Source organism: Sceloporus undulatus, chromosome 6, assembly GCF_019175285.1.
Source record: "Sceloporus undulatus isolate JIND9_A2432 ecotype Alabama chromosome 6, SceUnd_v1.1, whole genome shotgun sequence".
Taxonomy (NCBI): domain Eukaryota; kingdom Metazoa; phylum Chordata; class Lepidosauria; order Squamata; family Phrynosomatidae; genus Sceloporus; species Sceloporus undulatus.
Genome location: NC_056527.1, coordinates 114,497,958 through 114,512,698, shown reverse-complemented (window position 1 = coordinate 114,512,698; position 14,741 = coordinate 114,497,958). Strand labels below are relative to the sequence as shown.

Sequence of the window (14,741 nt, the reverse complement as noted above, 5' to 3'; positions counted from 1 at the left end):
TACACTCAGTTCACTCAGAAGGAAGAGAGGAGAGGAGGATGCAGAATCTTGCCCTTCCCAGTAGGTTCACACAAAAGCAAACCACTGTAGACTCTCCTGGCATGTGTTATATTCCTTGCAAATAACTTTGCCATATTGACCACACTCTGATGATACCTGGCCACACGTCCCAAGTTTCATCTGTGAAATGTTAGAGGGTACGCTAATTGTGTTGCTGTTGTCCTCTGCCAGCCATTTTAGGTCCAAGAAAGAGGTGTCCGGGGAGGGGGACCTAATGGTGCCTAAACCAGCCGAGAGAGAGGTCCAAAGTGGAGGGATTACCCCCACGCTCTCTGGGGAGTTTATTACATAGAGGCAAATTGCTGAAATCCCATGCAGAAATGGGATTTAAAAGTCTGAAGGGAAAAAACCCACAAAAGCAGGTTGTTTTTCGAACGTGTTTGTGTAAAGGCAAAATAACCCAACATTAACTCGAACGGAAAGTCGCCAAAACCCACTCCTTTTTACTTTTGGAAGTTCCCGAAAGTAAAAAGGAGCTGGTTTTGGCGACTTTCCATTCGGGTTAATGTCGCGTTATTTCGTCTTCACACAAACGTCGTCTGAAAATCTACCCGCTTTTGTGGGTTTTTTTCTAGTTTAAATTCAGTTTCTGCACGGGATCCGTTCCATGAGGTAAACTGCTAGGAGTCATTGGGAGGAGTGGCCCTCCCAAAATCTCCTGGGGTGGCAAGACAGCCCCTAGGCTAAATCCCAACATTGACCCTCCTCTATTCTAGAGTATGTTCTTTATAATATGTTGCACCAAGGTGTTTCTTTTTTAAACGTTCCAGTATACATTTGCAAAAAGGAACACAGACTATCCCAGTTCATTTTACTAAATTAGATTTAAAAAACAAATCTGATTTTTTTCTGAGAAGTGTGTACTGTTACCAGTTATTTTATACTTCACTAGTAACCATAATAGAAACTAGGAAAAGTTTTAGCAAACTGGCAGTCACAAAAAATGGCAGATGTTCTTCTAAAGGACATAAAAATATAAAATGTTTGTACACAATATACTCCCATTGATTGATGTCTCCAGCACACCTAGAATACCCACCCAAGAAATCCTTTCTCTCAACCCCAAATGTGTGTGGACTGACTATCACTCAGCACATGCTCAGACATAACATTTTCTTATTGCTTCATCTTTTCCAGGATTGAGAACTGATGTTCTCAGGCTTTCTAAGGCTGACCCCCACTGCTATGTGGCTGCATCCACATTGCAGGAATAATCCAGTTTGACACCACTTTAACTGCCATGGCTCAATGCTATGGACTTCTGGGAATTGTGGTTTGTTGAAAAACCAGAGAACTCTGACAGAGAAGGCTAAATGTCTCACAGAACTACAGATCCTAGAATTTCATAGCATAGGGCTATGATAGTTAAAGCGGTGTCAAACTGGGTTATTTCTGCAGTATGGATGCAGCCATTCTTCCTTCCATTGTTAAATTTCCTATCACCCCATACCTTTCCTTCTCCACAATTCCACTTAGGAAAAATGGCATTCAACATAGCCAGGCTAGCAAAACGTCTTTCTAACTCTTTCTTCTCCCTATCATTACTTATGGGAGGTGTTCATGCTCAGGGGTTGACATTTCTCCCTGCCGCTTGAACATCAAAATGCCACAAAGGTGCAAATGAGGCAAAATTGTGCCCCTTCAGAAAGTTCTGGAATTGCATGACACCTTGGAGCAAAAGTGCTGTAAAGGCACTTTGGCAGCAGCATTTCGCCACTTTGGTGCTGGAGGCGGAGCAGGTGAAAATAATATTTTCTTGAAAATAACCCAAAAAAAACATTTATTTCCCCAAATGTCTCCTGTAATACATAAAGCCCAGCAGGTCAAACTGGAAGGAGGGAGGAAAGAGAAGGTATGCATCATTCCCATCCCTAGAAACATCTTGTGATATTATTGAGGCAAGATAGAAATGGAAAACATGCTCACGCACCCTAAATAAGTACCCATCCTCTAAGCTCCATAATCAATCCATCTGGATACCTCCGTCTGGCCGGCAGAGAAAAACAGAAAAGAACAAATGTAAGTTTTGGTTCTTTGCAGCAACCAGGGCGCTCAGTACCACTACATTACAATGAAAGGAGTGGGTGTTTTGCAGGATTTGTCCTTCTGTTTGTAATGCTACACCAGCTCCAAGGAAAAAAGACACATTCCTGGCCTTGTACAAAACAAAACTCCCCCTCCCTGCCCCCTTTGAGATTGCTGATGTTGTTCTCAGTCAACCACAGTTCCCATCACTGCAACTAATATAGCGAATGGACATGCTGGCTGGGGATGATGGAAGGTTTAAATTCAAACCTGTTGGCCACCATGTTTTAGCAAACCGTAGGCTATGACTTACTAGGATTTCTGGGTTCACTCGTCCCCCAAATTAATTGGACTTGGGAATCTTGCCATTTTTCTTTCCATTCCCCTCTGTAAAATGGGAGCGGCTATGATCCTCTTCAAAGCTGCTTTGTGCAGAGGGAAAACAAAAACCTCAGGAAAAAAAGGCAGCAAACATGATAGCAATTTATAATATTATGGATGATGTGGGGAAAATGGATTTCCCCCCTTCCTCTCTCATAATGTTCGACCTCGGGGTCACCCAGTGATTGGCAGCCGACTCAAGAGATACGAAATAAAATATTTCTTTACAGAAGACAGAATTAATTTATGGAACTTGCTGCTAGTTCTAGCCGCTGGCTTAAGTGGCTTTAAAAGGGAGATTAGACCCAGTTATTTATTTATGTATTTATTTAAAGCATTTCTTTTTTCACCATACTATTTAACCAACAAGGCTTCCAAAGCAGCTTACAAATATCAGCAGTAGGACAGTTCCTGCCCTTGGGCTTACAACCAAAAAGGCATGACACACAAGGAAAGGGGAGAAGGGAGGGAAAGGGGAAAGAAGAAGGAGAAGGAGAAGCAAACTCAGGAGCCAGTTCTAAAATCAGCATTCTTGTAAAGAACAGTTGGACTCAAGGCTGGATTTGAGACATGTCGAGGCATGAGGTGTATCAGGTTTAAGAAGCCTACAGCGGCCCTATTTTAGCGGCTTGAGCATTGGACTTTAGAGGCCAGGGTTCAAAATCCCTGATCAGCCATGGAAACCCACTCTCAGATATGAGGAAGGTAACAGCAATTCCCCTCTGAACAAATCTTGCCCCAAAAAAACCCCTGTGATAGGTTTGCCATAAATTGGAAATGACTTGCAGGTAAACAACATCAGCAACGAGCATTATCTCAAACATTGCCCCTCCTTATGTTTTGGGCTTCAGTTTCCAGAAACTCCAGCCAGCTTGGACTGTGGTTAAGAATTCGGCAGCTGATGTTCAAAACACCTGGAAAACCATTGATTTAAAGCCTCCCCAAATAATTCTGCCCCCGCATGAATTTTTCCTCTAGATCCCAAATTGCTAGCATTAAAATTACTTAAAATTTCACTTGAGCATTTAAAAATACAGCTCAGGCATTGAAAGAAAAAGGGCCGACAAAGTTACCAAGGAAATGTGAGTGCAGCAAACATAAAGGCATTGTTCCTTCCAAATAAGATAAGAGCATTGCTTCTTCCAAAATAGGATTCTACCCCCCCCCACTAAATTTTCCTTCAGTCCCCAGATTTCTAGCATGACAGTTACTTAAAACTTCAGGTGAGCATTTAGAAAAACATTTAGGCATCCAGGGAAAAGAGGCAGGCAACATTACCAAGGGACTGTGAAGAGAGCAAATATAAGAGTTTGAAGTGTGAACCGTTTTCAGCATCTCCTTCTCTGCAACGCTAGAACTGAGGGGACTGAAGGAAAATTTAATCACAGAATCACAGAGTTGGAAGAGGCCCCAAGGGCCATCCAATCCAAGCGCTTGCCATGCAGGAATACACAATCAAAACACTCTCAACAGATGGCCATGCAGCTTCTGGTAAAAAGCCTCCGAAGGAGGAGACTCATTCCACTCTTGAAGAGCTCTTACTGTTAGGAAGCTGCTCCAAATGTTTAAGTGGGATCTCTTTTCTGGTAGCACCGATGTGGGGAAGGATTCTTATTTGGAATTCACATGCTCTCAGCCTCAGGAGAAAGCAATGGCAAACCTTCTCTGCCATGAAAACCCCATGATAGGTTTGCCTTAGAGTCACCCTAAGTTGGAAATGACTTGAAGGCACACAACAACAAAAGGTCCTCATTTTGCCCCCCTAGCTTCCTGCAATCTGTTTGAAAGGTCAGTTGACATTTCTGGTGACTTCCAGGAGTGTTCATTCTCTCTTTTTTTTACAAAAATAACGTGGTGTGGGTAGGGCACAAGTAACCCGAGGGCATTCCTGGTACAGTTGGTCTTATAGTCATTTAATGAACTTTATGGCAGTGGATGGTACAAAAGCAAACCAAGGTCTGTTTCTCTTAAGAGAGGGGCCAGCAGAGATTTCAGCAGGTTTCAATACATCTCAATCTGCAGAAGTTTCACACAGAAAGTTGAGCAAAAAGGGTGCACAACTCCTGGGTTCTCAGTCTGACAGGTGCAGAAGGAATTTGGGTGCAGGTCCATGCAGGATGTGGCTCTGCCTCACCACGTTTCTGCACAGGGCCAACCGCCATTCTGCAAACCCCTGGCTTTTGTCTGGGGCAGCAGGCCTGGAGGGGGTGGCATCACGGCCTGCGCTGGCGGGAGCTGGGGCTATGATTGCTTTTGCTGGCTGCAGTGTCTTTGTTGGTAGTTTAATTTATATGCAAATGAGGAGGGCGGGTCTGCCCCCTCTGTGCCCAGCACTACACGAATATTAATTACTTTTGGAGAGGAGCGTGGAGCGCATTGCGAACACACATGCTCCTCCTTCCTTTCATCCCCGGATCTCTCCATGGTGGGCTCTTTCCCCCCTTCTTTCCTTTGGCCTGGCACTGGCTCATCATCACACTCCCTTTCTCCTTCCTGCAGCCTTCTCCTTGCTGCAGCCACCCACCATCCCCTTTTTAAAAAAATAAAATCACTTTGATCATTCTCTTGTTCCCATATTAATCTCTTCATCTGTTTCCCTTGATCTCACTCTTCCTACACTCATCCACTGTCCCTTCTCATTACCTCCTTCCTCGTTTCCTTCCCCCTTCTCACCCCTCCTTGTGTTAACTTCACAATGTTCTTCTCAATCAACCAGCCATTCGTGTTTCCTTTGACCTCTTTGGCCTTCGCTTTCTCACTCTGCTGCTAGTCTTCCTCTCTCCCTTCTTTTCTTCACAGGCCTCGGTCCCTGCCGTCTTCCCTCATTCTTGGTTTCTCTGAAAAATGCCACCAAATCATTTCTATTATTACTTGCATTCTTTCTCTTGCTCCCTTTCTCCGCGTTCATTCCATGATCCTTTCTCAATTCCTTGCTTCCTTTTCGGCTTTTACATTGCTATTTCTTGTCCTTTCTTTTTGGCCCATCCTGCACTCACCTCCTCCTATTCCTTCGCACACCATGCAAAGAGATCTTGAAGTATCTTCTGAGACTGTAATCATCCAGGGATAGCCGTCTTGGCCATACAGCAAATCCAGTCAAAAACTCAACAAACAGTAATATCTTTGTGAAATCCAAGGTTTTAATGGCCAGCATCCATAGTTTTTTGTGGGTTTTTTGAGCTATGCGGCCATGTTCTAGAAGAGTTTATTCCTGAGGTTTCTCTGGCATCTGTTCTCTGAAGATGCCAGACACAGATGCCAACAAAACGTCTGGAATAAACTCTTCTAGAACATGGCCACATAGCCCCAAAAAACCCACAAAAAACTAGTGATACCGTTATTGGTTAACGAAAAATGCACAATATACTTTTTGAGACTGTGTGAAAGAAGTTGTAGCATAAGCTTTCTTAGACTTAGACCAAGTCTATGACAGCTTATGCGACAACTTCTTCCACAGTTAGTCTCAAAGGTGCAACAAGATCCCTTTGCATACTGATTTTCCAGACTAACAGGGCTAAGACTCTGAATTCTTCACCCACCACACCTTTTGATTCTCATTCCTTGCACATTCTTTGCTCCTTGCTCTTTGCCCTTTTAAAAAGCCATGTCTTTCCTTTCCTCGTAGTCATGTACTTTCTTCTTTTCCTCTGAGCTTCTCCCTCCACCACCACATGCTTGCAGACCTCTGCTGCATCACTTGCCATCTGCACTCCTTCACTGCCACTTTTTCATTCTTTTGCTTTCTCTCTCCCTCCTCTCTCTTTCTCCGCCTCAAGGTGCAGCCTCCACCCAAGCGTGAAACAGCTAAAGTGCTGATAATTGGCGCCCCTTTCCCCTGTGGTGCCTGCTAATGGACTGACACCCCGTGGCGCAGGAGCTGTGACAGACAGGCCCAGGCACCCCCCTTGGCAAAGGGTGCCATGATGTGCAGAAAGAAAGAGGGATGAGAAACTAAAGGGCAAAAGGAGGAGGGGAAGAAAGGAAAACAAGATGGCGGAGACAAAAAGAGCAAAACACAGGGCCGGCTCTTCCATTGGGCAGAGTGAGGCGGATGTCTCAGGCAACAGGGGCTTGGGTTGGCAGACTCCAGCTATTCTTCCTGACTCGGGCTGGATTGACCATTCAGCAAAATAACCTTAGGGCAACAAGGGAAGGAAAGTGAAACAGTCATACACACACACACACACACACACACACACACACACACACGTACCTCTTTATCCACGGATTTTTAATCCACAGATTCAAGCATCCACGGCTTGAAAATATTCCAAAAAACTGCGAATTCCAAATAGCAAACCTTGATTTTCCATTTTATATAGGGGACACCATTTTGCTCTGCCATTATATTTAGTGGGACTTGAACATCCATGGATTTTGTTATCTATGGGGAATCCTGGAGCCAAACCCCAGCAGATAACAAGGGCCCACTAGTCAGCCCTCCACTTCCACATATTTTTTATCCACAGATTCAAGCATCCATGGCTTGAAAATATTTTGAAAAATATATGAATTCCAAAAAGCAAACCTTGATTATGACATTTTATATAAAGGACACTCTTTTACCATGCATTGTATTCAATGGGATTTGAACATACACCAATTTTGTTAAGAACGGGGCTCCTGGAACCAAAACACACTGTATACCAAGGACCCACTGTGTGTGTATGTGTACACACACACACACACACACACACGTATATACACATATATACAGACAACAACAATAACAACAATTTGTTGTTGTTGTGTGCCTTCAAGTTGTTTCCAACTTATGGCAACCCTATCATGGGGTTTCCTTGGCAAGTTTCTTCAGAGGAGGTTTGCCATTGCCATCCTAATAAATAATATAGTAATAACAACAGTTGAGAACCAGTGTAGTGTAGTGGCTTGAGTGCTGGACTATGACTGTGGAGATCAAGGTTCGAGTCCCTGCTTGAGCTATAAACTGATTCTACAGACTAACACGGCTATATCTTTGAACTGTCACCCAGCGGGTTTCCATGGCTGAGCCAGGATTTGAACCCTGGTCTCCCAACATCCTAGTCCAGGCATGCCAAACCTATGGCACGGGTGCCAGAGGGGGCACTCGGAGCCCACTCTGTGGGCACATGTGCCATTGCCCCAGCACAGAATTAATTACTAGAAACCTAGTACTTATTGCACTTTGCGATAAATAAGTGGGTTTTGGCAGGGACATAGCCAATGGGGGGGGCTGGGGGGGTCTGGATCCCCCCCTTCCGTTAGATACAATGAATGGTATGTGCTGCTGTGCCGCCGCACCCAAGTCCCATTATAATGGTGGCAATTAGTCTGGACCCCCCCTTTCCCAAAATCCTGGCTATGTCCCTGGTTTTGGGTTGCAGTTTGGTCTCTAAAAGGTTTGCCATCACTGTCCTAGTCCCAACGCTGAAACCATTGCACCACGGTGGCCCTTACAGGGGTCTCTTTCCCCTCAATATTCGCTCCCATTTTCTCTCTTTTTCTTCTTCCTTTCATGGCCCAGCGTCGGAGATGAGAGGCTGAGATAGAGGCGAACGAGGCGGCAAACAATGCCAGCGAGGAAGGGACAGCGGGCATGAGGCGTAATTACTTGACGGACGGTGAGGCGGGTGAGATGGAGGCCCAGATAGTCAGGCGGCGGCGGTGATGGCGGCGGCTGACGGGGAGCGAGAGATAAACGGATATTTATCACCGCTGTTTCTCCCTGACATGTTTTGGAGACAGGGAATTTAGGAAAGAAAAGCCCTGGCCCCGCTCCTATTTATTTCTCAGACAATGGGTCTCATTAAACAATGGGTCCCTCAGCTTCCATTCGTGTTCTTCCGCCATTTACTGGCCAAAAGTGATAATAAGGTGCTTGCCGCCATTCTCGCCAGGCACAAAACAGAAGAGTCCAGGCCTGGCTCTGTTGCTCCATAAGGGTTTTATTGTTTGTTGTTGTGTGCTTTGAAGTCGTTTCTGGCTTATGGCGACCCTGTCACAGGGTTTTCTTGGCACATCTCTTCACAGATGGTTTGCCACTGCCATCCTCTAAGGCTGAGAGAGTGTCACTTGCCCAAGGTCACCCCTTCGGTTTCCATGGCCGAGTTGGAATTTGAACCCAAGTCCCCAGAGTCATAGTCCAACACTTGAAGCACTGCTGGTTCTGTTTTGCTGGGCCTAAACCATGTAAAAGTCTCTGTTTGACTTCAACTGAGAAGCTCCATTTGTCAGAGGGGAACAACCAGCAGTGTGGCCCCTGCCGTACTGGTTTGTACTGGTCCAAAGGTGCCCCCCACCTCTGTTGTTGTTGTGTGCCTTCCAGTTGTTTCCGACTTATGGCAACCCTAAGGTGACACTACCATGAGGTTTTCTTGTCATGTTTATTCAGAGGGGGTTTGCCATTGCCATCCTCTGAGGCTGTGGGTTTGTATGTCCAAGCTGGGATTTGAACCCTGGTCTCCAGAGTCCAATACTCCAACTATGACACTAGGCTGGTCCCTGCTGTAATAATGTGTGCTGCATTACCATCTGTTCCAGGCCAGCATAATTTGTCCCATGCTGCTTTATGTGGACTCAAGCTGGCTTCTTATAAACCATTTTCATTGTTTTTCCCTCCACACTGGCGAATTATTTTGTCTTTCCGTTCATTCAGTTTTATGTCTTCTCCTCCCTCCGTGCTAAACGCAGTGCTGCTAGAGTGTGGACAGTGCTGGTGTAAATTATTTTGTACCAAAGATCTCCCCATTCCACTCTGAAACCCATACCTTGTGCTCTCTCGGTTGATTAAAATTAATGTTTTCTAAATATGGACGACTGTTGCTTTGGTCTGGATGTGTTAATCCACACTGGTCTCCCCTTGCTGGTTTTCTTCATCATCCACGATGTCTTCTACCATTGGCCTTAAGCCTCGGTAAACATTGCCCAGATCTTCCCGTGAGATACAGACCCAGCCGCTGGGCCGGACATGGTACAGATCCACATTGCCTCCGGAATAGGCATCTCGGTGGGCAGCGTGAGCCACAGCCTCGCGGGCTAGCAGGAAGGCCTCATCGCACGGCATATCGTAGGAGTAGCTACCATCCATCGCGCCGTAGGCATAGGGGGAGCCAGAGCCGACAGAGAAAATATCCCCAGAAAGACACGTACCATCACTGTAGACGTAATACAAGCCGGGTCCTTTGTGGTCCCAACCACACAGCAGGGTGGCCACGCACAGATCTTTGCTGTGGCATCCTCGTAACAGAAGGGCCAGCAGCTTGGCTGCACCTGCGACACTGGGCTGCCGTCCCTCATTCAGATGCCTCAGGCGCAAGGAAGAACGAAGGAGACGGAGCCAGGTAGCACAGTCAGCTGAGGTTCCAGATGTGGTTGCCAAGAGGTGGCGATGGAGCGTGATGACCTTGCGGGAGGACGGATCGGACACAAGGCTGCCGCAGGAGGAGCGGGTATCAGCAGCCACCACCACCCCATGGCTGCAGCGGAAGGCTAGTGTGGTGGTGCCATGGGGCAGCAAGAACGGTGGGGGTACCACCATCCCCTCAGGTGGTGGCAAAGGCCAACAGGAGCCCTGTGAAGGTTGATTCCCCAGACCCACTATGTCCTGGAGAGCCATTTCAGAAGAATGCTGGGGAAAAGACTGGAAGACAGGACTTAAAATATACAGTGGGATGGATTGCATTCTGGGTGGAGAATCAAGCAGAATTAAGGGGGTGGTGGGGGAAGCATCATTCATGTGGTAAGAAATATGATCCAGGGGACTAAGAGCTGAGAATTAGAAGGATGAGCAGATAACCTTTGGATAGGTCTTCCCTCGGTGACAAGTTCTGATCTGTTTTTACCACCGATTGCCAGCTTTCTTTCTTTCAAATGTAAAGGCAGCTGAAAGGAGTGCACAGATGTTGCACATTTACTCAGAGGAGTAAATTTCATTAGCCGAGATCGGACGCTGTGTTTGTGTAGTATGAGTCCAGTTACACGATGGTTGCCCTGCACCTCCCTACTGCTGAATACAAACTGTGCAACTGCCAGTTTGCCTGCTTATTGCTTCATTGTGGTGGGGAATGCACAGTGGCTGTTTCTCCAATCCCAATGAATAAAGTGGCAAACAGAAGCCGTTGGTGGGTAGGCAACATCCAAGAATGCTCAACCACACGGTATTGTCAAAAAAAAAAAAAGGTGTGGAGACTGGGGAGTCGCACCAACTGTGTCAGCATCCTTAAATTTTGGGAAATTGTTTAGCTCAAGCAATTGGGAAATTGCTTAGCTCAAGTTTTGCAAGAGGCTGGTAACTTGAGGACTGATTCCATCTCTATATACCAGAACTAATGTGAGAGAACTCCAGGTTTGGGGTGAATAAAGGTGTCTTTATTGTGAAATTAACACTCACATATGTGATACTAATTCAAAGAGACCCAGCATTAAGAGATAACAGAAAGTGAGCTTGGAATTTGGATAGTGGAGTTTGAGGAATGCAGAAAGTGATAATTACTTATCTAAAGACTAGATCACAGAAAACAAATGGCTCAGATGTCTGGGAGACACAGGGAGCAAGGAAGACTGTGCAGACTCAAAAATATTAGGTTTGGGACCAATATTTACACCTGGTAACTAGCCTTGGGGGTGTGCTTGATGAACTCTAGCAATGTAACAAAAACCTGATGGCTTTCCCAGAAATCAACAATGGGATTCTGGTCTGACTAATAGCTTTAACTTTAGGGTAATGAAAACAGTGTGTGAGGATGACCCCAGGGTGGATGGGTAGGAAAGTGGGCTGAGAGAGAACCAACCTGCACCCTCCTCAATTCGTTAGACCTTTCAGTATTTAAAGAGTGCAGATATGTAGCCCCTAGTCTTCTCTTCAACAAGTTGAACATGTCCAGCACACACAATCTTTCCTTGCAGGTTTTGTTTCCATAGCTTGAATCATCCTTGTTGCCCTTCTTTGAACCTGCTCCTCCAACCTGTCTATATCCTTAAAATGAGGTTTCCAGAACTGAATGCTGTACTCCAGATGAGGCCTGACTAGTGCAGAATATAGTGGGACTATTACTTCCCTTGACTTGGAAACTATGGCTATATTAATGAGGGTTAAAACATCATTTGCCATTTGTGCTGCAGCATCACACTGATGGGTCAAGTTCAACTTAATGATCATGTTGACAGTGTGGCCCAGTTGCATCATACAGACACAGCTTCATATTGCTGCCCTTACACCCCAAATCTCAGAGGATGATTCTCATAAAATGATTTCGCATCAAAGGTATTGTGTAAACCTTAGTTTTCACTGGAACCCAAAAATCAGAATACAGTACAGTGCTGTATCAACCTCTCTAGGTATAAACCTCATTACACTCAGCAAGTCTTACTTCTTTTTGTGCCGTTAAGATGTGTTTGTTGTTACTTGTCCTTACTGAGCAATAGGGTCAAGGTCTGAGTGGAACTCCAGATGAACAAATAATAAATGTTTTCTTCAAACCATCCCACAGTGCCTGCCGCACAAAAGACAGAAACGACAAGCATCCCTTCTCAGTGGAGACTGCAATCGACTTTTATGTCTGGACTCCTGGGAAGCTGCTTTAGGACAGAGAACAAACTGGCAGCTGGAGTTATACTGCTAGTCATGTCAAATATGCTTTTGCTGCATGCAAGTGAGCTCATAATAAATATTGCTTAGTTTACTCATCTTAGCGTCTATCGTTTATTGGCAAAGAAAGGCCCATTGTTGCAGAATGGGAGTACTGTAACTTCTGCTTGACTTTGCCTGTAGCGGAAACATTGCTGCCTGGTGCAAGGAGCACATTGAACTGACTCTGTCCCCAGCACTGAGGGGGTTTCTCTCCCCTCTCATGCCTAAAAGAGATGCTGCCTTGTCAGCAGTTGTCACCCTCAACTGCCTTTTACCGCTGGGACTCCGAGTCCCCCAGCAGCGTACCTCCAACATTTGGGAGGCTTAGGTGAGGGAAGGAGAGTGGGATGAGGTGAGGAAGGAGATGAGTGTGACGATCTGATCTGACCGGGTGACAGAGGGCAGTTCAATTGCACTGAAGTGTGAGGATTTTACACACTCTGGTGGCCTTCCAGATTCTCTTCTGCTTGACCTTTTATCTCTGCTTGACCTCACAAAGTATTTTTCCCACGGCAGGGGTTGCATTAGATCAGTGGCATCAAATTCACTTGAGAGCCCTCTCGACTGCAGACATCTCAGGAGACTCAGCGTTGAAGGGAAAGTGCAGGTGGTCCGTGGACTTTGAAGAAATCACTTTAGCCCTCTAGACAGAAATAGTTGACCAGAGAATCATCAAAGAAGCACCTCTTAGCCATTAAACGGAGAATGAAATACATAAATACATGCTGTTCACAGTAAAAAGAGCAGAACAGGGGAAAGGACAATTTTATAGGAAACAGGAACATCTTACAGACAGCATTTAGGACTTCTGCATGAATAAGAAGCAAAAACTACTACAGGCAAAGAATCAGATGTACTTGCTCCATAGCAAAATAGATAAGTGTGAAGGGCTTAAACAGCATAAAATAGGGTGGCTTCCTTATTAAATTGGTAAATGGCATATTGGGTGTAGCTGGGGAGGGTCGCTTTTCCTGTAGTTTGAATCCATTGTTTTCAAAATAAGGGCTTTGCCTCCCCCCAAAAAAATTGTTTCCGCCTCATAATGATAATTTCCTTCAATACCCAAATTCCTAGCATTGAAGAGAGCAAGACACTGGAACCTGTCAACACCTTTTAGGACTCTTATATTTGCTGTCTATTTATTATCTTGGTATATTTGTTTACCCGTTTTTTTGTTTTTTCCCCCAGTGCCAAAAATTCACCTGAAGTTTTAAATTACTGCAACTGTTGGGAGCTCATCACACAGGAGGGAAGCCCCCAAATCCACTGATAAATGGGACTGAAATCCAGGAAGATCCCACAAAAGCGGGATTGTTTCAGATGACATGGGCAAATTGAACATTAATCCGACATTAATTCATGAGCAGACAGTGGGCAAAATCGGCTGCTTTTACTTTTGGATTTTCCTCCTGCAAGTAAAAAGTGGCCAATTTTGCCCACCTTCTGCACAGGTTAAGGTTGGGGTTAATGCTCAATTAGCCCAACATGTCTGAAACAATCCCCTTTTGTGGGATATTTCTGGGATCTAAACCCTGTTTTATCTAGGGTTGCCATAAATCGAGGACCTCCGAACCGGGACAAATGTAGGACAACATTTTCAAAGTAGGACACTTTTTTTAAAAAAGCAGATCCAAGCCTCTCCTCCCAGTTTCACTTTCCTCCCCCCCCCAACCCTTCGGGGAGAGGAAATCCCCAGAAAGGGAAGCCTGGGCAGCGGAGGACAAGCCTAGACCGAGGACGCAGGCTCCTGAGGGACTTGTGTGCTCGGCCCCAGGCCTGTCCTCCGAGGCCACTCTCCTCTTCCCAGACCTCCCCTTTCCCCCAAAGAAGGCAGGAAAGGAGAGGAGAGACCTGGGCACTAGCCTGGTCCTGCTCTTCCCGGACCTCCCCTTTCCTGCAAGGGCTCTTTTTTTGGAGCCCTTTGAGGGAAGGGGAGCAGGGAAGGAGAGACTTGGCACTGTGGAGGACACTCCCAGGCCTCTCCCAAAAGCTTCATTTTCCTCAGGACAAAGGGAGAAGCCTGACCCAAGCAGGAAAGGTAAGTAGGGAACTAGGGAGGGAAGGAGGGAAGGGGAGGCAAGGCAAGGGGGACTTTGTCCCCAATCCGATGTCCATGCTTCTTCACTGAGACTCTACTGTACACAGAAAGTGCACTTTGGGGGGGGGCAACCTTTGAAAATGGGCACCCACCTCCTCCTCCTCCTGTTTCCCTCCCCCTCCTCCTTCTCCTCGCCATGCACTAAGAAAGGGCGCTTTTCCCTCCCCCTGGCTGGCCCAGAGTCTCACTCCTCCTCCTCCTCCAAGGGTCTACCTCCTCCTTGAGGCTGGCCAATGGCAGAGTGGGGCTGGAAACAGCTCCGCTCCAGCTGCTGTGCCATTGGCCAGCCAGCCTCAAGGGGACGAGTGTTCCCTTTAGGCGCGATGGCTGCCGGCCGGGCCCATGCCCAGGATTTAGAGTGAACCGGACCGTGATTGTGCCAAACTGCAAAAACCGTTACAAGCACGGGCACAGCAGGGTTATGGCATCCCTACGTTTATCCACAGAATTTGGGCACTTTGCCTCCAGTGTGATAAGGTCCTTGGAGTAGGCAGCTGGGAATCAGGCTGTTAGTTCAGGGGCAGGATTTCACTGTTTTGTTGCCCGAAATAATAATTCAAGCCTACA

The 14,741-nt window shown here is 46.2% G+C and overlaps 1 protein-coding gene across 1 annotated transcript; it reads right to left on the bottom strand.

Annotated features, from left to right (window-relative positions):
* Window positions 1-9,286: 9,286 nt before the first annotated feature.
* PSMB11 (proteasome subunit beta 11) lies at window positions 9,287-9,985 on the bottom strand. Its single transcript, XM_042473907.1, has one exon. It carries the CDS (start codon window positions 9,983-9,985, stop codon window positions 9,287-9,289), a length of 699 nt encoding a protein of 232 aa, XP_042329841.1.
* Window positions 9,986-14,741: the final 4,756 nt, after the last annotated feature.